This window comes from Diceros bicornis, chromosome 28, assembly GCF_020826845.1.
Source record: "Diceros bicornis minor isolate mBicDic1 chromosome 28, mDicBic1.mat.cur, whole genome shotgun sequence".
NCBI lineage: Eukaryota > Metazoa > Chordata > Mammalia > Perissodactyla > Rhinocerotidae > Diceros > Diceros bicornis.
The window spans coordinates 11,176,249-11,200,286 of record NC_080767.1 but is presented as its reverse complement, the minus strand read 5'-3'; the positions used below and the strand labels follow the sequence as shown (position 1 = coordinate 11,200,286).

Here is a 24,038-nt window from a genome sequence, read left to right as displayed (position 1 = left end):
TCCCATGCCTGACTAGGCGATCTGGTTAGACCAAACCGTTCTGCTTTTTAATAAATGTTTACATTTCTGGCTTTTGGAATAAGGGTTGCACTTGGCAAATTATCTTCTCAAATCTTCTTTCGTCACTTGCAAACTGGGGATGATAATCTCCAATGTACAGGAGTGAAGTGAGAGCTAGAGGAATGTTCATAAGGCACCTGGTATAAACGCTGGGTACAGTGGGGATTGCGGGTGGAAGTGGCGTCCGCTATTATTTTTATTATTGGCAAAAACAAATCCCTCCAGCAGAGAACACGCTTGATGGACAGCTGGGACTGGGAACAGCGCAGAGACCTACTCCTTCCAGCATTTCAACTTCCTTTACCCTGAGCCTGCTTTTCCCTCTTTGCCCATCAGTTGGCGCCTTTTGCCGTCCTTTTTTCCCCAGCTGGCTTTGGGGGCTGCGCTTGCTCCGCAGCTCTCAGGTCACATGGCCTGCCTGGGCGCGGGGACCCCGCGCTGGAGCTATGCCGCGGGAGGAGGCGATGCTTCGGCGCGCACCCAAACCGCGCTGCGCCCGCTCCTCCGGCGCCTCAGGGTCCGGCCACGGCTCCTCGGTGGGGATGAGCCAGCCAGCGTAAGCGACACCAGAGGCGGCCCTCGGCGTGCGCAGGGGACGGAGCTGACCGCCCCCGTCGGGTAGGTTTCCGCTGCGCACGATCTGCCCAGCCCCTTTGGCATCGTGGTCCGAGCGCCCACCCCGGAGACGCACCAGAGCCAGGGGTCTGGGATTAGAGGTGGCGGGGGCTGGCGCAGCCCGGGAGGGCCTGCGCCCCCGGCTGTGCGCTCTGGGCAGGCGGGCTTCGCTGCGGCCCCTTCCCGGCGCCGGCCGCTTCCAGCGGAGGACTGCGGGGACCCCGGCAGGGCGTTCCCCGCGCGGCCGCGGCCGCCAGCGCAGGGATGAAAATGACAGAGTGTCGCGCGGCTCGGCTGCGCCGCGAGGCCGACAGGAAGGCGCGAGCCGGGCGCGTGCGAGCCCAGGTGAGAGCCCGGCTCCTGCTCAGCCTGGCCGGGCCCAGCAGCCTCGGGGCCGATCGCCTAATGACCGCCCCTCGGGCTAGCCCGGCGCGCGGTGACGCGCCGCTGTAGCAGGGACAGGTTTCTGCGGGCGACCGCGCAGCCCCGGGGCCGGGGAAGCGCGACCCGGAAGAGAAAGGCGTCCCTCCCAGTTCCCGAAAAGACCAGCCGAGGCGAACCAGCGCGGCGATCGAGACCCTCAGCTTCGGCCTACGGGTGGGAAAACTGAGGCCCGAGCGCGGCGGGGACTGCCTAAGGTCAGCGGCAGGCAGTACATCCGGGACCCAGGTCCCCCGCTCCCGTGCTCTTTCCACAGGGCTAGTGGGAGCCAGCTGGGCTGGCCTCGCCCTCCTCCCGGCCTCTCGGCGCGGGCGTTGCCGGTGCCGCACTGCGCCCGGCCCGCGGTGTGGCGGGGCCCGAGCGCCCGCAGGGTGGGCGTGGCCCAGGCGTCCCCTGCTCCTCTAGTGCTCTCCCCGACGCGGGGGGCGCGACCGCAGGGCGACTCCGGTGATGACCTCACGATGCGGACCGTTAGCAAAACGTGCAGGTGTGCGCGCGCGCGTATTTCCCCAAGAGAGCTAAACCTTGTGGGAGGAATAGCTGTTTTCAGGAGGGCGTTTCTAGAGGGCGCTGCACCAGGTGCTTTAGAAGATGAGGAGAAAACTGTGTGTCTAACACCTAACGTTATTAAAATTATTAGAATTTTTTAAAAGATAAGCTTATTACAAAATATTCAGGAAACAAAAATGTAAAGGAGAAAGTAAAGATAGCTTAAAACTTCATCGTCTAGATTGTTGAGAGTTTCTGGTTATCTTAAAATTTTCCCTGCGTACACACATTTAAATCAATAACATGGGCAAAAATAGTATCTTGTTTTCATTTGCATGTCTGATTACCCAGGGGGAATCAACCCCTTTTCCTCTGTGTATTGGCCTTTTGAGTTTGTGTGGGTGAATTGACTGTTAATTATTTTGCCCCTTGTTCAATTGGAGTGTCTTTCTGTTCCTGATTTTTAAACACTTTTTATATATTACACATTAAAGTCATAATTTGGTCATATATGTTGTACGATCTTTCCCAGTTTGCTTAATGTTTTTGTCAGGTTTTCATCTTTGATCATAGCAAGTTTAACATTTTTATTTAGCCAAATCTATTATTCTTTTTCTTTATGATTTCTGCTTGAGGATCTTGCTGAGAAAGGCCTTTCTTTTTTTTTATTGATGTTTAAATAGTTTATAACATTGTGAAATTTTGGGTTGTACATTTTTGTTTGTCCATCACCATATACATGTCTCCCTTCACCCCTTGTGCCCACCCCCCACCCCCATTGCCCCTGGTAACCACAGTACAGTTTTCTCTGTCCATGTCTTGGTTTATGTTCCACATATGAGTGAGATCATATGGTGTTTGTCTTTCTCTTTCTGGCTTATTTCACTTAACATAATACCCTCCAGGTCCATCCATGTTGTTGCAAATGGGACGATCTTGTCTTTTTTTTATGGTTGAGTAATATTCCATTGTATATATATATACCACATCTTCTTGATCCAATCATCAGTCGGGGGACACTTGGGTTGTTTCCACTTCTTGGCTATGGTGAATAATGCTGCAGTGAACATAGGGGTGCATAAGCCTCTTTGGATTGTTGATTTCAGGTTTGTTGGGTAGATTCCCAGTAGTGGGATGGCTGGGTCATAGGGCATCTCTATTTTTAATTCTTTGGGGAATCTCCATACCGTTTTCCATAGAGGCTGCACCAGTTTGCATTCCCACCAGCTGTGTATGAGGGTTCCTGTTTCTCCACATGCTCTCCAACATTTGTTGTTTTTTGTCTTCGTGATTATAGCCATTCTAACGAGCATGAGGTGATATCTTAGTGTTGTTTTGATTTGCATTTCCCTGATGATTAGTGATGGTGAACATCTTTTCATGTGCCTATTGGCCATCTGTATATCTGCTTTGGAGAAGTGTCTGTTCATTTCCTCTGCCCATTTTTTGACCGGGTTGTTTGTTTTTTTGTTGTTCAGTTGTGTGAGTTCTTTATATATTATGGAGATCAACCCCTTGTCAGATTTTTGTTTTGCAAATATTTTCTCCCAGCTGGTGGGTTGTTTGTTCATCTTGATTCTGGTTTCGTTTGTCTTGTAGAAGCTCTTTAATCTGATAAAGTCCCACTTGTTTATTTTTTCTTTAGTTTCCCTAGGCTGGGTAGGCATGTCATCTGAAAAGATTCCTGTATGACCAACGTCAAATAGTGTGTTGCCTATATTTTATTCTATGAGTTTTATAGTTTCAGGTCTCACCTTCAGGTCTTTGATCCATTTTGAGTTAATTTTTGTGAATGGCAATAGCAGATGGTCCACTTTCATTCTTTTGCATGTGGCTGTCCAGTTTTCCCAGCACCATTTGTTGAAGAGACTTTCCTTTCTCCGTTGTATGTTCTTAGCTCCTTTGTCGAAAATTAGCTGTCCATATATGTGTCGTTTTATTTCTGGGCTTTCCATTCTGTTCCATTGATCTGTGTGTCTGTTTTTGTACCAGTACCATACTGTTTTGATTACTATTGCTTTGTAGTATGTTTTGAAGTCAGGGATTGTGATGCCTCCAGCTTTGTTCTTTTTTCTTAGGATTGCTTTAGCTATTTGGGGTCTTTTGTTGCCCCATGTGAATTTTAGTATTCTTTTTTCTATTTCCGTGAAGAAGGTCATTGGGATTCTGATTGGGATTGCACTGAATCTGTAGATTGCTTTAGGTAATATAGACATTTTAACTATGTTTATTCTTCCAATCCCTGTGCATGGGATGTCTTTCCCTTTCTTTATGTCATCATCGATTTCTTTCAATAATGTCTTGTAGTTTTCATTGTGTAGGTCTTTCACCTCCTTGGTAAGATTTATTCCTAGATATTTTATTCTTTTTGATACAATTGTAAATGGTATTATCTTTTTGAGCTCTCTTTCTGTTCGTTATTAGCATACAGAAATGCAACTGATTTTTGTAGATTGATTTTGTACCCTGTGACTTTGCTGTAGTTGTTGATTATTTCTAATAGTTTTCCAATGGATTCTTTAGGGTTTTTAACATATAAAATCGTGTCGTCTGCAAATAGTGAGAGTTGCACTTCTTCGTTGCCTATTTGGATTCCTTTTATTCCTGAGAAAGGCCTTTCTTAACCCAAGTTTGTATGAATATTCTCCTGTATTTTCTTCAGGTACTTTTAAGCTTTTGTTTAGAAATGTTAATGTGGAATTTTATTCTAGTTTAAGTTATAATAGTGGAGAACCAATTTACTTTTCCTGAATGGTTAGCCAATTGCTACAAAGCTATTAAGTTCATTTTGTACCCCTGATTTAAATTGCTACAATCATGATAGATTGAATTATTACATATTTTTGTCTGTGAATTTTTGCATCTGTCTACTTATCAGTATATTTTGGTGCCATTGCCATGTTATTTTAATTACTGAAGTTTTATAATAGGTTTAATAGCTAGTTAGGCAGATTCTCTATTATTACCCAGTATCACCATTTTCCTGGCTTTTTAAAAAATCAATTTTTTTGAGGTATAGTTTACGTGAAATACAATGCACCATTTAAATGCATATTTTGATGAATTTTGTCAAATGTAACCACCATCACAATAAAAAATTATGGAGTACTACATAAACTTGATGTCATCATTACACAGGGGCCATGCTCATCTTTGATATATCCTTCCAGTTTTAGTATATGTGCCAGCAAAGCAAACATTTCCCAGCTGTTTTTGTTAGTACTAATTCTAGATGATCTTTAGAATACTTTGGTCAAGTTAACCAGCCTCTTCCCATCTACCAAAAGAAACAAACAAAATCATGTTTGGATTTCTGTTCGATTTTTGGTAACAAGGGTCTTGAGAGTAGGGACCTTAGAGGAGAAACTGAGGGTAGAGACTGTCATGTTCACATCCCAGTGCCTGGGGCAAGGCTTGGTATTTGTTGAATTGAATGTTTAATAATGATCATAAAAGTAATACATGCTCTTTGCACAGGCGTAGACAGCAAAACAGGAAACCTCCAACCCTAGTACCTTCATCTCTCTTTCACTAAATTATACTCCACATTAAAAATAAAATAATCATACTATATACATTTTTCTACAGTTTGCATTGACATAGTTTGCATTTTTCCCTTAGAGACTATTTTAATCTGCTTGGTTTGCTATAACAAATTACCATAGACTGGTAAACAGCAGAATCATTTATTTCTCTCATTTCTAGAGGGTGAAAGTCTGAGATCAGGGTGCCAGCATAGTTGGGTTCTGGAGAGGACTGTCTTCCTGGTTTACAGACAGCCACCTTCTTGCTGTGTGCTCAGAGCAGAGAGCAGAAGGGAAGGAAGCTCTCTCCTGTCTCTTCTTATAAGGGTGCTAATCCCAGCAGGAGAGTTCCACCAGCATGACCTAATTACCTCCGAAAGAGTGCATCTCCAAATAGCATCACATTGGGAGTTAGGGTTTTAACATATGAATTTTGGGGGAACACAAACATTCAGTCCATAGCAGAGATCTAGCTAAGACTTTTTAAATGTCAGTGTATTTAAACCTTTCTCTTTCTTTTTAACGTCTCCATATCATCCCCTTGTATAATTACCTCAAAATCTGTCCCCTATCACTGGAAATAGTTCATCCTTCCTTCTTCCTTTCCTTTCCTGCCCCTTTGTCTCTCTCTGTTTCTTAACTATTACAAACAAAACTGCCATGAACATTCCTTGTCCCTCTTTGGTAGCATGTGTTGACATTTCTGCAGGGTAGATTTCTAGAAGTAGAATTTCTGAGCCAAAAGGGATGCACATGTCAAATTTTTATATATACCATCTCAACTTTCCCTCCAAAGCTTGCACAAGTTTAGATGAAAATGCCCATTTGCTGAACTGGGCCACTCCCTCTTGAAGTAAATTGAATTGTCATTATGTTAAATACAGAGATTAATTTTGGAGAAAGAGACCTCTGTCTCCTCTTTCATTAGTGAGGCTTTCCAGCTAGGAAAATGTTATTTTTCTCCATTTATTAAAGACTTTTTAAATGTCTTTCAGTAGAATTTTATATGTGTGTATATTCTGCATACTTCTTAAGTTTATTCCTAGGTATTTTAGTTTTTTTTTTTTTTCATCTTGACTAGGATCTTTTATCCCATTAATTAATTTAGTGATTGTCTGATTAGATGAAAGCAATTTATATATATATATATATATATATATATATAGTGTCTGTGTATATATAATATAAATTACTTTTACATATTAATTCTGTTACCAGCCACATTCTGAAAGTCTATAACCATTTCTAATGGTTTTTCGGCTGACTTTTCGTGGTTTCCCAATCTGTGCAGAGACAATATTGTGTATTGGTTGAGAACATGAGTTCTGGAACCAGTCTGCCTGGGTTCAAGTTTTGCCACCCACTTAAAAGCTTTGTTAACCTTAAGAACAAGTTAACTGTGTCTTAGATTTTTCAGTATAAAATGGGCTTCTCCAGACTAGTGGTTACCAGAGGGGAAGGGGGTTGGGAGGTGGGCACAAGGGGTAAAGGGGCACATATATATGGTGACTGACAAATAATAATGTACAGCTGAAATTTCACAATGTTATAAACTATTATGACACTAATAAAAAAAATGTTTTTCCTCAAAAAAAAAATGGGTTTCTCAGTGAGATGCTTAGAACACTGCCGGGCACATAATCCGTGCTCAGTAAACATTCACAGATAAGTTGACCTCTGCACATTGTATGACGGGCTGTTTGATACTCCCAATTTTATAGCTGAGGAGTTGAGGTCCATAGAGGTCAAACGACTTGACTATGGTCATGTCTTTGCTCCACAGACATTGAACCTCTTCTCTGCATGGAGTACTGTGCTGGGTCTGTGAGGGGAACCAAAGAAAAATCGGACTGAATCCACTAACAAGGGATTTATAAGTCCAGTTGGGGCATAAGTCAAGGGCCATGAGTAAAGCCGTGGAAGGCAGCAGGCAGCAGGGAAAAAACATGGGCTTTGACTTTTGTCCTGTGTTTGAATTTCCTGCTTTCAACTTGGTAACATCTGTTTTTTTCATCTAAATGGGATTAGTTCCATTGCTATTTGAAGTTGCTATTTTGGTTAGAAGAAATAGATGCAAGAGTCTAGTACAGTCTAGTACATGTAGTAGGAGCTTAATAAGTGGTAGCTATAAATAGATGCAGTCTAAAGTAGAAAGTGACAAATGAATGTCCTGGGGGAAAGTTCATATAAAGGGCCCCAGCACTTGAGGGAAAAAAGGAGATTATTTCTGGTTGGGGGAGATCAGGGTTGGCTTTTGGAAGAGGTCCCTGATTCTTGATGGTTGCTTTAGCCTGTGTGAGGAGAAGTAGGTCTGGAAAAATAGTTGGAACTGGATCGTGAAGAATCTTGGCAAAGAACTTGGACTTTATTCTACAGTCATTGGAATCATTGAACAGTTCTACAGAGAGGAGTGCCATGTTCAGACCTGTGCTTCAGAGGATCCGATGGATGCTGATCATGTAAAACTTGACCATCATTTGCAGTGTCTTGTGTCTGACAAAGGGCTTTCAGAGCCATTGTCTCATTTCATCCTCACAATGCCTCCAAAAATGAGATATTTTTTATTTTCCTATTTTGCAGAGGGGCAAAATAGTCTCAGAGACATCTAATGATTTTGGTGTTGGGGCCAGAACTGGACCAAGATCTTTTGTCTTTAAATCTGTTGCTCATTCTGGAAGTCAGAGCCTACTTAGAAGCCTGTTGCGGTCAGCCGCCTGAAGCTGATAGGAGTAACTAGGACTAGGACGTGGCCGTGAAGAAGGGCATGGCAATGGGGAGGGGAGGAGAGAGGCGTAAGGGAGACCATGGAGGTAGAATTGCAAGGACTTGGGACGTGACTGGAAGAGGTGAGAAGTCAGAACTGACTGGTCTGCTGGACCCAGGTGCCTGGGACAGTGGTGGTGTCATTCAAGTAGGAGGGCGGACTTGAGAAACTTGGGCCATTCTCCAGTGCTTATCTCCTGACGCTCACTCAGCCTGGTGTTCTGCCTCCCATTCCCCTAGGGCCCCTTCAGTTTAATTTTCAGAAGCTGCACTAAAATGTAACTGTCATTGTTGCTCCATTTTTTCATCCTAGCCCTGTTTCATGTTCATTTCCTGGTGTCTTTGTCCTTTACAGTCCTCCCTGAGCCCTGCATCCTAGACATGCTAACAGGCATAATCCAGTTTAGGACATGGGTGTCTTTCAAAATGCACTTGCAAGGCATAGATAAGAAGAATTCGTTAATCATTGTTCCATAGAATTGAGGCTGTAACATTGTGGTTGTTCCATAGAATTGGGGCTGTAACAGTGTGGTTGTTCCATAGAATTGGGGCTGTAACAGTGTGGTTTCCAGGCCAACTCACAGATGCCAATCAGTGCACAACATTGCTCAAGTGTGGGCCTGAGCCGGCGACATCATGGGTGACTGTGAAATTCTGGAAAAGGGCTATCAGAGTGATAATGTAGACATAGCCCTTCTGTCCCACCCCCATGATTGGGCTGGGAGTAGAGAACTCCTTCCCCCAAACTACCAATGGAAAATCCTTTGTTTTCGGGTCTGTTCCCGCAGTGCCAGTTATCTTAAAACCAGATCAGTAAAGTGAAATAAACTATAGGTGGCATTGGATACCACACTCTACCGTGCAGCAGTTGGTTAAATGCTTTAAGAAAATGTTTTAAAAAGCAAACAAGAACAGTCTTGAATGCCTACATCACTCCACGTAGCTGGATTTTAGGCAAATCAGTCATTTGATCATTGAATGAAGGATCTGATCTCAGCTCCCATAGCCCAAGGTGGGTGTGCTAGCTTGCATTATGGTTCAAGATATTTTCTGCCCCTCCCTGGAGAGATGTATATTTCCCTAATCATTGACTGCAGGCTTGGCCATATGTCTTTTGGTACCCCCTTCTTGCTGGAAAATTACATATCTCTGCTCTGTGGAACTCGAGTTATTATGTGACTTGCTCTGGTCAGTGACATGTCGGTGAACATGATATGTGACATTTTTGAGCTGTAGCTTTGAGAGCCAGTTCGTGGTTCACTGTCTGTCTCCCCTCTGCTACAAAGCCAGCAATGTTCAGGGAAGAGGCACTTCCATCTGCCTGGGGCCTGGAGTGCAGATGACATGGAGCAGGGCCACAGTTGACCCCTAATGGACAAGTAACATGAGTAAGAATAAAATCTCAGTTTTTATAAACCCTTGAGATTTTGGGGTCATTACAGTAGCCCATCCTGACTCATACAAAGTATTATAATATGGGGGGCCAGATGCCTTGTGAGCATTCTAGAAATTTCCCAGACTTTCTGAGCAGATTGCTAGATCCTTTCTCTTTTCCTGAGGGCTTAGAAATTGGCCTGCTGCTTTTCCTTTCTATTGAGTCTTCGCTTTCCCCTTCCTCTGCTCTGCGGGAGAAGTAAGTTTCCCTGCCCCATTGCTTTGGCTGGTGGATGGTGAATGGACTTGATCTATGGCAAGCTTAAGCGAGGCTGTAATATACCTGCGTATTTTGACTCTTCTGTAGCTGCTATCCACCAAAAGAGCATGCCTCAGGGGGCTGTTTCTTCTGCAGCTTGACCTAGAATGAGACGTATGTGGAACGACCTGATTCTGACCTGCGGGCTGGAGCTGAACCCAGCTGAGCCACAGCTATCCACAGACCCATGAGCAAGAAATGCATCTTATCGTAAGCTGTGAAGATCTGAGGCTGCTCAGCACCCCAGCAAGAGCTGATCAGTGTAGGCAGGGACCCTGTGTCCTCTAAACTGCATCCCTGTCCTTCCCTGATCATGAGTAGAACAACAGTCTCACAACCATATTTTTAAAGCTAGGGATTTCTGATATGTTGATGATTTTATTGCTCCCAGTGGGCGGTTGCCTGGAGTAAAGGTCTGCTTTGTATCAGCACCCGGTACTTCAGTTTCTGTCCCACCTGCCAGAGGGGAGAGGGAGTCAAGAGCCTGGGCTGTCAAGGGGAAGGGCAGGGCCTGAGAGCAGCAGCCTAGAGTGGCTTGGAAAGCACTGACATCTAATTTCTACTGCCCGGCATAAATACTGACATGTAAGGAGAATCATCATGCTTGCTTTATAACCGTAGCTTCAAGCAAGTCCTCTTCCTCTTTACCTACCAGGAACATACAAGCCTCTCTTGTTCAGAAATGCTGGAGCTAGGCCTGCAAGTGCACCAGGCTCCTGAGCAAGATCCTGGAGAATAAAGCAAAAAGCCAGGGGCCTGGGAGGACTTGGTGCTTTCAGGGCTTCTCCAGTCATATCTGGGTTTAAGGATTGCCCTCAGTCTGTTTGTTTATTCACTAAATATTCGTAGACTTGCCACCCATGTGACAGACAGGTAGCTGGGTGCAGGGTATCCATGGTGATCAAGACAGATAAGCTCATTGTCCTCCCTGAGGGGTATGTTCCGATGGAGGAGGCGAACCAAACCAAGGACTAGGAAGGAATCTAACAAGCTACCGTTGCAGCTAAAACTGGTGGGAGGGTGATGATATTTATGTTAAATATATTGAAATTTAAAATTTATTTTCTATAAATCAGTACCTTTAAGTCAAAAGGTGCAAACGGGTACAATAGTCCCCCCTTATCTTCAGAGGATACATTCCAAGACCCCCAGTGGATGCCTGGAACCACCAATAGTACTGACCCCTGCATGTACTATGGTCTTTCCTATACGTGCATATTTGAGGTGCAACAGCAAAACTAGCACAAATTTCTTTTTCCTTCTTCACAATTTCATGGATAGAAGTTTCGTTCTTACTATAGTTCTTAGCAACTTCAGCATACGATTTTTTTTTTCTTTCCTTATTAGTCGAGAACTTTCACCTTTTCACTTAAAGGAAGCACTTTACGGCTTCTCTTTGGCGTATCCGAATGGCCAGCACCTCTACTTTTGCGCTTTGGGGCCATTATTAAGTAAAACAAGGGTTTCTTGAACACAAGCACTGTGATACCAAGACAGTCGATCTGATAACCGAGATGGCTACTAAGTGACTAATGGGCAGGTAGTATATACAGCGTGGATCCGCTGGACAAAGGGATGATTCACATACCAGGCAGGAGGGAGCAGGACGGCTCAAGATTTCATCACGGTACTCGGAACGGTGTGCAATTAAAACTTATGAATTGTTTATTTCTGGAATTTTCCATTTAATATTTTTGGACCACAATTGACTGCGGGTAACTAAAACCATAGAAAGCAAAAGCACAGATAAGGGGGGATGACTATTGTATTTAGTACAAAGTTTCCATCCCACCTCAGTCCCTAAGCTACCTAGTTCCCCTCTTCGGAGGCAAAGTTGCCAGTCTCTTGTAGATCCTTCCAGAGATAGCCTATGTATATACGTATATAAGCAAGTACATTTGTGTATATTTTCACCCTTTTTTACACAAATGGTAGCATGCTATACATACATACTTTTCTATGTCTTCTTCAACTGAAAATATATCTTAAAATTTTTCCGTATCTGTATGTAAAGAGTTTGCTTACTTTTTTTTTTTACCTTTTTTTTCTTTTGGTGAGAATACTTAAGTTCTACTTTTTTAGCAAATTTCAATTATACAATTCAGTGTTATCAACTATAGTCACCGTGTTATACATTAGATCCTCAGACCTTATTCATCTTATAACCAAAAGTTTGTACCCTTCGACCAACCTCTCCCTATCCCCCCTTCAGTCCCTGGCAACTACCATTCTACTCTCTGTTTCTGAGTTCAATCTTTTTTTAGAGTCCACATGTAAGTGATGTACAGTATTTGTCTTTCTCTGTCTGATTTCACTTAGCATAATGCCCTCTGTATTCATCCATGTTGTCACAAATGGTAGGATTTCCTTCTTTTTTAAGGCCAAATAATGTTCCATTGCATATATATACCACGTATTCTTTATCCATTCATCCATCAATAGACACTTAGGTTGTTTCCATACCTTGGCTGTTGTGAATAATGCTGCAGTGAACATGGGGGTACAGATACCTCTTCAAAATAGTGATTTTGTTTCCTTTGAATATATAGCCAGAAGGGATTGCTGGACCATGTGTTCTATTTTTAATTTCTTGAGGAACCTCCATACTGTTCTCCATAGTGGCCGTACCAGTTTATGTTCCCACCAACAGCGTACAAGATTCCCTTTCTCCACATCCTCACTAGCATTTGTTGTCTCTTGTCTTTGATAATAGACATCTTAACAGGTGTGAGGTGATATTTTATTGTGATTTTGATTTGCATTTCCCTGATAATTAGTGATGTTGAGCACATTTTCATGTATGTGTTGGCCATTTGTGTATCTTCTTTGGAAAAATGTCTATACAGGTCCTTTGCCCATTTTTTAATAATTGGGTTATTTGGGTGTGTTTTTTTTTGCTATTGAGTTGTATGAGTTCTTTGTATATTTTGGATATTAACCCCTTGTCTAATATGTGGTTTACAAATATTTTCTCCATTCCATAGGTTGTCTTTTCATTTTGTTGATAGCTTCCTTTGCTGTACAGACCTTTTTAGCTTGATGTAGTCCCACCTGTTATTTTTGATTTTGTTGCTTTTGCTTTTGTTGTCAAATCCAAAAAATCATCGCTAAGACCAATGTCAAGGAGCTTACCCCCTGTGTTTTCTTCTAGGAGTTGTACGGTTTCAGGTCTTACATTCAAGTTTTTAATCCGTTTTGAGTTGATTTTTGACAGTGGTATAAGACCAGGATCCAGTTTCATATCTGTTGCCTGTGGCTCTCCAGTTTTCCCAGTACCGTTTATTGAAGAGACTATCATTTCCCCGTTGTATATTCTTGGCTCTTTTGTCATAAATTAATTGACTATATATGGTTGGGTTTATTGCTGGAGTGTCTGTTCTGTTCCATGGTCTATATGTCTGTTTTTATACCAGTACCATATCGTTTTGATTACCATAGCTTTGTAATATAGTTTGAAACCAGGAAGTATGATGCCTCTAGCTTTCTTCTCTTGCTCAGAATTGCTTTGGCTATTCAGGGTCTTTTGTGGTTCCATACAGATTTTAGGATTCTTTTTTCTGTTTCTGTGGAAAATGCCATTGGAATTTTCATAGAGATTGCATTGAATCTGTAGATCACTTTGGGTAATATGGACATTTTAACAATGTTAATTCTTCCAATCCACGAACATGGAATATCTTTCCATTTATTTGTGACTTCTTCAATTTCCTTCATCAATGTCTTATAGCTTTTGGTGTACAGATCTTTCACCCCTTTGGTTCAATTTGTTCCTAAGTATTTTATTCTTTTAATACTATTGTAAACACAATTGTTTTCTTAATTTCTCTTTCCAATAGTTCCTTGTTAGTATATAGATAGGCAACTGATTTTTGTATATTGATCTTATATCCTACAACTTTACTGAGCTCATTTATTGGTTCTAATAGTTTTTTGAGTCGTGTGCCATTGGGTATCAGAGCCAGGTGATCCAGGGGACTGTCCTCTCAGGCAGCTGCCGCAAAAGCTGGGGGGCCAGATGTGTACAAGCTCCTTGCAGAGAGATGCTGGCCACCTGGTGTTATCAGTGGAGCAAGCCCGTGGGAGAAGGTGGGGGAAGTGCCCACTGGCTTCCCCCCGGCTGCCTGGGAGAATCACAGCCAGCTCCGAGATGAGTGCTAAATTAGAAGCCTGACCCTCAGGCAGCAGCTTGTAAGGTACGCAGTCAAACCTCTTCCAGGGAAAGACTGGGGGATGGGTGTTTTTTGTGGGCTCCCTCTGCACTGAGCCCTGGGGGGACCAGTGCTCACTCCCTGTTAAGAACTGCTGCTTTCTTTGCTATCGTCCTGTTGGTCTTGTGGCTACAAGCCCCATTGGCTTTCAGAGCTAAGTGTTCTTGGGGGCTCGTCTCTCAGGTGGGAGTCTTAAGAGGTGGAGGTGGGGTGCTAGATATGCGATCCAGACCCTTCACTCTTGAGGGAGAAACTGGGAGTTGTGAGTTCTCTCCCAGTTGTACGGTGCTGGGCCAGGGGTGGGTTTTATGGTGAGAGCTGTCTCAACCTTTCCTACTTGTTTCGATGTGGGTGTTTTCTTATTTGCTTGATGTATAGGAGTCACTCAGCTAATTTCCCCTCTAGGAGGTTGTATTAAAGGATGAGAAAAATCTATGTGAAGAGCCAGGGAAGGGAGGAGAATAAGAATGTTTCAGACTGAGGGAGTTGCATGAGCAAAGGCCGGGAGATGGGCAAGAGCTTAGCATGGTCATTGTTCTGAAGGAAGATCAGCCTGTAGAGCTGCCCTGCTCATGTAGCCGTTGAGCGCTTGAAATGTGGCTAGTCTGAATTGAGAGATGCTGTAAATGTAAAATACACCATGGATTTCAAAGACTTACTATGAAAAAAAGAGCATAGAATACCTCGTTAATAATTTTTTATATTGTTTCATATTGAAATAATAGTTGTGATGTATTGTATTAAAAATATGTTATTAAAATCAATTTCATCTGTTTCTTTTTACTTTTTATTGTGGCTGCTAGAAAATTTTACATCTGTGGCTTGCATTATATTTCTATTGGACAGAGCTAGTCTAGAGCATAGGTTGGTAAACTGTGGGCTGCAGGCCACATTTGGCCTGCAGTCTGTGTTTATGTAGCTGAAGCACTAAAAATAGCTTTTACATTTTTAAAGAGTTGGTTTTTTTTTTTTTTTTTTTCCTCCCTTGCTGGCCGCTTGGAGTTTATTTTCTACTTGTGCAAAAAGCACCCAGTTACAGGATTTCGGGAAGGCTCCCTGTGGCTTGGATAGTGAATAGCCGGGTTCTGTCAGTTTCCTTTTTGGTGTTTTGCCCAACTGCATCTGATTGCTGCAACCTGCCTAGTCTCCAGGCCAGGCGGGGAGGGGTCAAGGGCTCTGACGCACCTGTCACCTCCGGAAGCCCCGTGGCTGGTGGTGGCCACTCGGGACCAGGTTCCGTGTTGGTTTTGCTGGGCTGACTGCCAGGCTGCTTCCTCGTGGCTTCCTGGCCAGGTAACCAGTGATCATGCTGCTGGGGGCGTGGGGAGATTCTGAGTGCTCTGGGGGCTCCAACCCCTTGGCCATGAACGGGAGCATGGACTTCCTGAAAAAGAAACTCGCCCACCAGGGCCCCGGGTCGGCCTTGGGGAGACAGGGGTTGGGGAGATGGCTTGCCCGGGGTACTCGGCACTTCCGCAGGAACTGTCTGTCCCTGGGAGTGGAACGCAGGCGGCCCCAGCAGTAGTCATGGGTGGTAGTGGTTGTGAGGCGCCAGGAGCGAGCCACTGGAGGGGATGGCTGCCATGCCCTTGCTTGTGGCCTGGTGGAAACCTCGGTGGCGACTGCTCACGGGCCTCGGTGCACAATCATGGGCGGCAGGGTGGCTGGAATGGTGCCCTGGGCCACAGAGCACATTTGCAGAGGAGACCGCAGGAGGCCACTCCACAACGGAGACCCCGTGGAGTCTTAAAGAGTTTTTAAGAAAGAAAAAGTCTAAGAAGAATATGCAACAGAGACAGTATGTGGCCGAAAAAGTCTAAAATATTTACTGTCTAGCCTTTACAGAAAAATATTGTCAACCTCTATAGAGTCTAGAGCAACTTGAGAAAGCAGAGCGGTAGAACAAGACAACAGAGGAAGGCTGGGTCCAGATCATAAAGGGCATTGTGGACCATGATAAGAAGTTTGGGGCCAGCCCCGTGGCTTAGCGGTTAAGTGCACACGCTCCGCTGCTGGCGGCCCGGGTTTGGATCCTGGGCGCACACCGACGCACCGCTTCTCCGGCCATGCTGAGGCTGCGTCCCACATACAGCAACTAGAAGGATGTGCAGCTATGACGTACAACTATCTACTGGGGCTTTGGGGGAGGGGGAAGGAGGATTGGCAATAGATGTTAGCTCAGGGCTGATCTTCCTCACAAAAAAAAAAAGTTTGCATTTTATTATAAGAGCAATGGGAAGCTAAAGAAGAGTTTTAAGCAGGAGAGTGACATCAGATTTCTATTTTTAGATGATAATTGTCTGTGCACGTACATACACACACACACATATACATACTCCTTAAACATCCCACCCCTGGGGCTTATCTGGACTAAAGAGCGTCACATTCTTGCTTTATCAAAAACTGTCACAGGAAGAGGCTGTTGAAGGAGGGTGGTTAGCCGTTTTACACCACACCCAGAACTCTGCATTGTCATCATAATCACATTCTCATCTTAGCACTTAATGTGTGCCTGGCATTTTCCAAGCTGCAGGCCTTATCTTGTTGACTGTTATTTTGTTCCTTCTTCTAAGTGGGTATATTTCTCTTGCGTGATAGCAAGGGCAGGGAGAACAGGGTGAGCAGGAAGCCACCTGAATGACCCCATTCCCAAGGCCAGCTTACCATGAGTGCAAGCCCAACCCAGTTTCAGTCCTTGGCTTCCACTAATAGTGATGTGGAACTGGCGAGGCCACTTGGATGTGCAACCTCATGATTTATTAACTCCATTGACCTGAGCAGAGCACTTGAAGAAGCAGCCAGTCTGTAGCACTCTGGAAGTTCACAAACTAGCAAGCCTGGGGTTGCCTACTAGTCAAACCTCTCCCTGTTTTTTCCCTCTGTAGGTATCTCCCAGATCTTTTACTAGTGCTGGGAGAGTCTGTCTCACCTCTGGGGTCCCACAGTATAATCTGCTTCTGTTGCTGAAATGAGACTTGTCTCTCAACTTCCTTGAATTACTGTGTCGTCATACTCTATAGAGAGAGGTTTGGTATTTTACGCAACTCTAGTGGGCAGGGTTGGCTGACTGCTGTAATAAACAAGTCTAAAAATCATTAGTGACCAGACACAGCAGTTTATGTATTTCTCACAACACAGCCCACTCTAGGTTGGGAGGGTCCTGGGAGGTGAGCAGTGGGAGGGACCTCTGCTCCATACAGTCATTCAAGGACGCAGACTCCTGCCATCCGGTGGCTCCACCCTCCTCTAGATCACCGAGACTGTCCATTCAGCTGGCAGATGGAGAAAATGAAAGTCGAGAAGGCACATCTGCTCTCAACCACCTTGGCCCAGAAGTCATACCCATCACTTTGCCCACATGTTACTGACAAGCCCTGGTCACATGACCTCACTTGGAAGAAGACGGGTCTTTCTGTGTGCCCAAGAAGGGGAGAACACGGATATGAGGGCACTGGAGACTGCACCCCAACAACCTTTATGGTACCTGGGCAGTTCTTCCTTCAACTGACACGCTAGGCAGTTTTCCTCCAAATGTGTGCAAACCTTACCATGCTTCTGAGGTAAGAGGTTTACCTTCTTTTCTGTAGATACCATTTTGTTTTGCATTGACGTTACTGCTGTTATACTGGCTTTGTCCTTTTAATTCTACTTTTTGGCGCGAGTCTGTTTTCCCTCAGATCATTAAGCCTACTTACTCCTAACACGTTACTTGAATTTGTACATATGGATTTATTTTAATGGCATTTTTACTCTGTGCCTGACCTCAGGCCTGCACTCTGAGACATCGTGTCACGCAACATTCCTTTCTGGACCAGGCTGGGGACAGCTGTCGCCTCCATCTTCATCTCTGCCTACCCCTTCCCTCCCTCATTGAAAAGCTGCTCTTGGGTCTTCCTTCAGATAGTTCCTCCCTCCCAAAGTCTGGGCTCCAGAGTTCACTGGCATATGGGAGATCCTTTCTCTCGCTGGTTCCCATGGTAGTTCTGTGAAAAATAAAATGGGAGGACAATCAGAATTAAATTAATATACAATGTTAAATATAGTTGCATGAGATTAGAGAAATAAGAATGGAAGATCTTGACAAAGACGTCTTTGGAAATCCTAAATATCCTTTTCTTGTTTGAGATGTGCAGAAAGACAGGGTTTTCAGAAATTGCTATGCACAGTTGGTCAACAAGTACTTACTATGCACTTACGTTGAAACTTACTCTACATGTGTATTTCCTTTGTGTCAAGACTTGCTTTGCATTTAGTTTAAGAACCCGTGTCTATGTTGCTGCTGAATTGATATAATGATTTTATTAGCCTACCTGGTGATTTCCTGGCACACTGTAAACCCGACTGAGGATCCGTAGGCGGGGAGACTTGGTTGGCTGCACCAAGGTTTTATTACTCATAGAGATGATAAAAGAATCCCAGAGATCATTAACAGAGACCACCAAAGAACAGTTTACTGGAGAAAATACTTGCAAGTCTCTAGTGGCTACACAGCCTAGAATTAGAATTTCTGGTTTGATATGTGCAAAGTTCCATCCCTGGGTTTTTTTTAACCCTTCTTTACCATTCTCTACTTCCTCTCTCTTTAGGTTTGACTTGTGCTGATTTTGGCCTGTGTTCCAGGATGGTTTGTTCTTGGGACCAGACCTGACCAGAAGTTGACCTCATGAGCATCTCAGCCTCTCCAGCTGCCATGCTCCTCCGGAGGCTGAGGCGGCTCTCCTGGGGCAGCACTGCTGTGCAGCTCTTCATCTTAACGGTGGTGACGTTTGGCCTGCTGGCCCCCCTGGCCTGTCACCGGCTTCTGCACTCTTACTTCTATCTGCGCCGCTGGCATCTGAACCAAATGAGCCAAGAGTTCCTGCAACAAAGCTTGAAAGAGGGTGAAGCTGCCCTCCACTACTTTGAGGAGCTGCCCTCCGCCAATGGCTCAGTGCCCATCGTCTGGCAGGCCACCCCCCGCCCCTGGCTGGTCATCACCATCATCACCGTGGACAGGCAGCCTGGCTTCCACTACGTCTTGCAGGTGGTGTCCCAGTTCCACCGGCTTCTTCAACAGTGCGGCCCCCAGTGCGAGGGGCACCAGCTCTTCCTGTGCAACGTGGAGCGCAGCGTGAGCCATTTCGACGCCAAGCTGCTGTCCAAGTACGTCCCCGTGGCCAACCGCTATGAGGGCACTGAGGATGATTATGGCGACGACCCTTCAACCAACTCATTCGAGAAAGAGAAGCAGGACTATGTCTATTGCCTGGAGTCCTCCCTGCAGACCTACAACCCAGACTATGTCCTGATGGTGGAAGATGACGCCGTTCCAGAAGAGCAGATCTTCCCGGTCTTGGAGCACCTTCTGCGGGCTCGCTTCTCCGAGCCGCATCTCAGAGATGCCCTCTATCTAAAGCTCTATCATCCCGAGAGGCTCCAGCACTATATCAACCCAGAGCCCATGCGGATCCTGGAGTGGGTCGGCGTGGGCATGTTGCTGGGGCCCTCACTAACCTGGATATACATGCGGTTTGCCAGCCGCCCGGGGTTCAGCTGGCCGGTCATGCTCTTCTTCTCCCTGTACAGCATGGGTCTGGTGGAACTGGTGGGCCGGCACTATTTCCTGGAACTGCGGCGGCTGAGTCCTTCCCTGTACAACGTGGTCCCTGCTTCCCAGTGTTGCACCCCAGCCATGCTCTTCCCTGCCCCTGCGGCCCGCCGGACCCTCACCTACCTGTCCCAGGTGTACTGCCACAAGGGCTTTGGCAAGGACATGGCCCTGTACTCACTGTTGAGGGCCAAGGGGGAGCGAGCCTACGTGGTGGAGCCCAACCTTGTGAAACACATCGGGCTCTTCTCCAGTCTGCGATACAACTTCCATCCCAGTCTGCTCTAGCATGCCAAGAAATGCCTTCCTGAAGTTGGCCACTTCTTGGACCAAAATATTGAGCTCTTTATTTGGACATGATTGCTTGCAGATATTTCACTGTTTAATGTTGCTAGGGGTATAGGCACTGGGACAGCTGAGGAACATACTAGTCAAGAACCTTGGGCTTGGTAATGCTCTGGCAGGAGCAGCAGTTCACCACAGGTCCGGACCTCTCTCCCTCCACACAGCCACACTGCCTCATGCAGTCTGACCCGCCCAGTGAGGGGGCATTTAAATACTAGCTGTATTCTCTAGTTGTTTTCAGCTCTGCTTTCTGATAGAGCTTGTGGCTGCCAAAAATATTGTGCACAGTGATATCACTGTTTTACGATTTTAAGGGTAGAATTTGGTGAAAGGTGAGATCCTTTTGAATTGATTTCTTTCTCCTTGGGCATGAGAATGGATGTATGTTTAGAATATATGTCCAAAAATACAGGACCATGTGGATAGATTCCATTTGTTTCCTTGACCTGGTGTGATAAAAGCTGTGCAATGCCCAGCTTCTTGGAGGCAGGAGATCTGGCTTCTGTTACCTGGAGTTTTCTTTTCCACACATCTGTAGTGCACTGATAATCAGTATTGTTCGTGAGAACTTTAAGCAAGATCTGGAAGTGCCTTCTGGATCATCAAAGTCAGATTGCTTATGTTTTGTAATGATTTAATATTGAAGATTTCTGTCACATTCTGATTCTTTGAAAATTGGACATTGCAGAATGATCTAGAATGAGTGAGCTCTTTACTAATAGCAGATCCTTTCCCCTAACTTTGCTGGCTAACCATTCAGCCTCATTTCTTTTTCTTCTAGGTAGCATGATGTCATAGAAGAAAAAGCGTGGACTGTGAGGTCGGAAGACCTGAATTTTTATTTCAGTTTCTGCCATGTCCTAGTGGTTGAACTTGGGCAAGGCATAACCACTCTGAGTCTCAGTTTCTTCACCTGTGAAGTGGGGATGGTGATAGATACCTTTTAAAGTTCCTTGTGGATTGATTGACAGGATGTACATAAAACACCTAGCAAGTGCCTCGCCCGTAGAGGACACTTGGCAACTATTTGTTCTTTTCTCTCCTGTAGTAAGTATATAAAACTCGAGTGTATTTTGGATAAAGATGTTAGTGATATTGCTTAAAGTATGAGGTAGGGCGTAGGGCTGACACCTGTGGAACAGCTGTTCCAGACCAAACGCTGCTAGAATAAAGGCTGACTTTTCATTTTGACCTCTGAAGGATATGCAGCTCAGCTTTCACCCAAGCCACCTCCAACCAAGCCAAAAATAAGAATTGTTCGTTCAAACTGGAAATGATCTGAGACTCCTCTTGAGCTTGTTCCAAGACTAGCATCAGAAAGTTACTTTTCTCAAAAGTTACAAATAAATGTCCTTTGATGATACTTATCAAACTGGGGCCAAGAAGTCCCTTGATGAGGATGGATGGTCACATTAGAGTTCAAGCAGTTGGTTTGCTTTTAAATTTCCACAGGGAGCTTCTGTTTTGGGATCCATCTACTCAAGAACACCAAAGGAGGATGTGGGAGTTCATCTCCACATTTTACAGATGAACAAACTGAGACCCAGAGATGTTAAACGACCTCTCCAGGTTCAGCGGGAGAGCTGGGACTGGGACATAGCTCTTCTGACTTCCAGCCCTTGCACTTTATTTCCTAACCACATTAATTTTATAAATATCTATGTAGTCAAATTCTCTTTTGTAAAATCTGATTGTAACCTGGACTAAATAATGTCTCTGTTAAGCTAAGAGGGCAGAAACTCATCGTCATGTTGGTCTTGGGGAACGAAGAGGTATCGGTCGGTGTTGTGTTGTTATGGTGAGCTGTATGTGTCTTCCAGGAATGTCCAAAGTGATCAGAGCCACTAGATGACTTAGTAAGACGTTCAGACTCCACTCCTTCGTTCCTTCTCTCCCAGTAACTGGTCCACGCCCGTGTTTGAGAACAGTGCTACCCCAACCTAGAACGCATTAGAGTTTGTTGCATTAATGATTGGGTCTCCTCATGAAAATTTTTTGCCCAGTGACAGGAGAGCCACATCTAAGCTAGCCAGGCCCAAGATAGGGAATCATTGATGGTTCCCATTTCTGCCCTTTCTAATTCGGTTGTCTAATTCGGTTGTCTACTGTGTGCAGACATCCCCTCCCTGGCTCCTTCATTCTGGATGGCCAAGGCCATCTTTGCCTTGTCTGATTTCTCTCCCTACACACTAAGACGTCTTCCCCCATTGATCTTAACTAGTCTGCTGTCCTTGGATATTTTCTGCAGATGCAGGCTCAGTTTTGCCCTTTTATCCCCTCGCACTTCTAGATCTTCTCCTCTGTCTCTCATTCCTTAGAGTCTAATTTTTGTATGTTGTCTTTGATTAGGACAGCTGGCAGCTTTACACCAAAACTGAAGTCTCTTGTTTAATCCTAAACAAGGGGACTAGAGGAGAACTGAAGTCCCCTTCCCATATCAAGGGACATGGGTTACCAGCGGGTGAAGGTCTCTAACAGTCCCGCTCGCCTTTCAGAGTTTAAATTATAGTCAGGCCTAAGAAGCTCCCGTTTCTGACTGAGTGTGTTTGCATAGACATATCAGTTAAAATAAAAGCACCCGTTCCAATGAGGCACCCTGAGAAGACTTTTGTCATTCTCTCTTGTTTCTGTGGATGGATTTTTCGGACGTGGCAAATAGTAACACACACACACAGCCCCCATTGTGGAGCCCCAGGGTCGCCATTCAAAAGTATGGGCTGTTTGCTTCAAAATTCATAACTGATTTTGTTGTATTTTTTAAATGGAAATATTTGAATTGTACATTCTTTTTTGTTGTTGTTATTTAAAGAAAAAATGCTGAGAATACTACAGTGCGACTGGAGAACACCAATGGGATTAACATAATGATAGAATTAATCTAATTTACCTTGGATACGCTCATCATTTGGGAGAGTTTATTTAACTGTTAACTCAATTTGGGTGGAGAGGCATTCTAATTGGAGTTGATTACTGTGGGATTTTTATATACACTACGATGCGTTGTGAGTTATAGTAACATATGATTGTAAAATTGGGTAATTTTAAGTCACATGAACCCTTTGGATATTTTTATTCCAACTGGAATGAGTTTGCTGAGAAATGCTCGTTAACTGGCACTGTTTTTTTTAGGTTGGATTTTATTTGGAAAACCTTTGGGGCTGTGTCAAAGATGGTTGGAAATCTAATAGTCCAAGCGGCAAAAAAAGTACTTAATATGTTAGAATTGCAAAGGAGATGTGCTGTAGCTCACAGATCACCCCAGGACTTGGATTGCAACATTGTTGTGAATCATCACTCTGCAATAAATGCGAATTTTTGCTTTAGAATTTAATAAATTTGCTTGATCCTTTTCCTAATGACCTACACAGAAATATGGAAGAATGAACTGATTTCAAAAAAAGCATCTATGTTAACAGTTTGGGGGGAAAAACAGATGAAAGTCCAAAGGCAAATGATAACTTTATTAAACAAAGAACAGAATGGTATCTAGGAATGGGGTAGCTTTAAGATGTCAGAGAGATGGAAAAGAGGACAAAGATGTACAGTGAAGCAGAGGGTCTCACATTTGTCACCTGTTGTGTGTCCCAAACTCCGTGATGTGATAAATCTTTTATGTATGCCCCACTGTCATGAAGTCTCTATAGCACTGTGAAGAATGCAAAGGAACTAAATGATGGATAGTCAGTGTTCTGGATAAATAATTCATTACTTTCCTGGGACCTGGCTTTCTATTGCATTTAGAATAAAATTCACACCCCTCCCTTACCTCCCAGTGCAGATGTGATCTGGCCCCTGCAAACTCGCTGACTTCATGTCTTACCCCTCCGTCCTCGTGCTCTAACCACACTGGTTTTCTCTCAGTCGCTTGGACTTGCTAGGCTGGTTTTTACTGCAAGGGCTTTGCACTGCCGGTCTCTCTGTCTGGAATGCCTTTCGCTGGGCTGAATCTTCCCTATAATTCAAGTCTCTACTCTGTTAATCCCCTCAACAGACCTTCCATCCTGTCTACAGCAGTCTGCCCCTCCCCTACCCCCAGCCCCTCTATCACGTTACCCACTTTGATTCCCTTCAAAGCTCTTGTTGTTACCTGAAATTCCCTTATTTCTTATTTTGGGGTTTTTTCCTCCATCTCTGCCCCACAGAATATAAGCTCCACAATATCAAAAGTCTTCTGTTTCATTCACTGCTGTGTCCCCAGAACCTAGAACAGTACCTGACACATAATAGGAAATGAGAGAGAGACAGAAAGGAAGGCAGACAGACAGACAGACAAAGAAAAGAGAAGGAAAGAAGGAAAAAGAGAAAGAAAGAAA

General features: G+C 44.4%; 1 protein-coding gene and 1 non-coding gene across 4 annotated transcripts; one reads left to right on the top strand and one right to left on the bottom strand.

The window, feature by feature from the left end:
• The first annotated feature begins 484 nt into the window (after nt 1-484).
• On the top strand, nt 485-23,060 carry PGAP4 (post-GPI attachment to proteins GalNAc transferase 4). Of its 3 annotated transcripts, XR_009215882.1 has the most exons (3): nt 485-678; nt 18,380-20,057; nt 20,507-23,060. XR_009215882.1 is itself a non-coding variant. In XM_058523670.1 (2 exons), exon 2 carries the CDS (start codon nt 18,457-18,459, stop codon nt 19,666-19,668), a length of 1,212 nt encoding a protein of 403 aa, XP_058379653.1. In that variant the 5' UTR covers nt 485-678; nt 18,380-18,456; the 3' UTR covers nt 19,669-23,060. The 3 variants fall into 3 exon arrangements, 2 of the variants coding, with proteins under 2 accessions (XP_058379653.1, XP_058379654.1); XM_058523670.1 differs by having other exon boundaries at nt 18,380-23,060; XM_058523671.1 differs by lacking the exon at nt 485-678 and adding an exon at nt 1,502-1,603 and having other exon boundaries at nt 18,380-23,060.
• Nucleotides 4,699-4,801, bottom strand: LOC131393827 (U6 spliceosomal RNA). The gene has a single exon (XR_009215972.1). It is a non-coding gene; the product is annotated as a U6 spliceosomal RNA (small nuclear RNA).
• Nucleotides 23,061-24,038: the final 978 nt, after the last annotated feature.

Excerpts from the sequence above, each read along its gene's own strand:
- PGAP4 (XM_058523670.1), top strand. The coding sequence starts at position 18,457 with ATGAGCATCTCAGCCTCTCCAGCTGCCATGCTCCTCCGGAGGCTGAGG.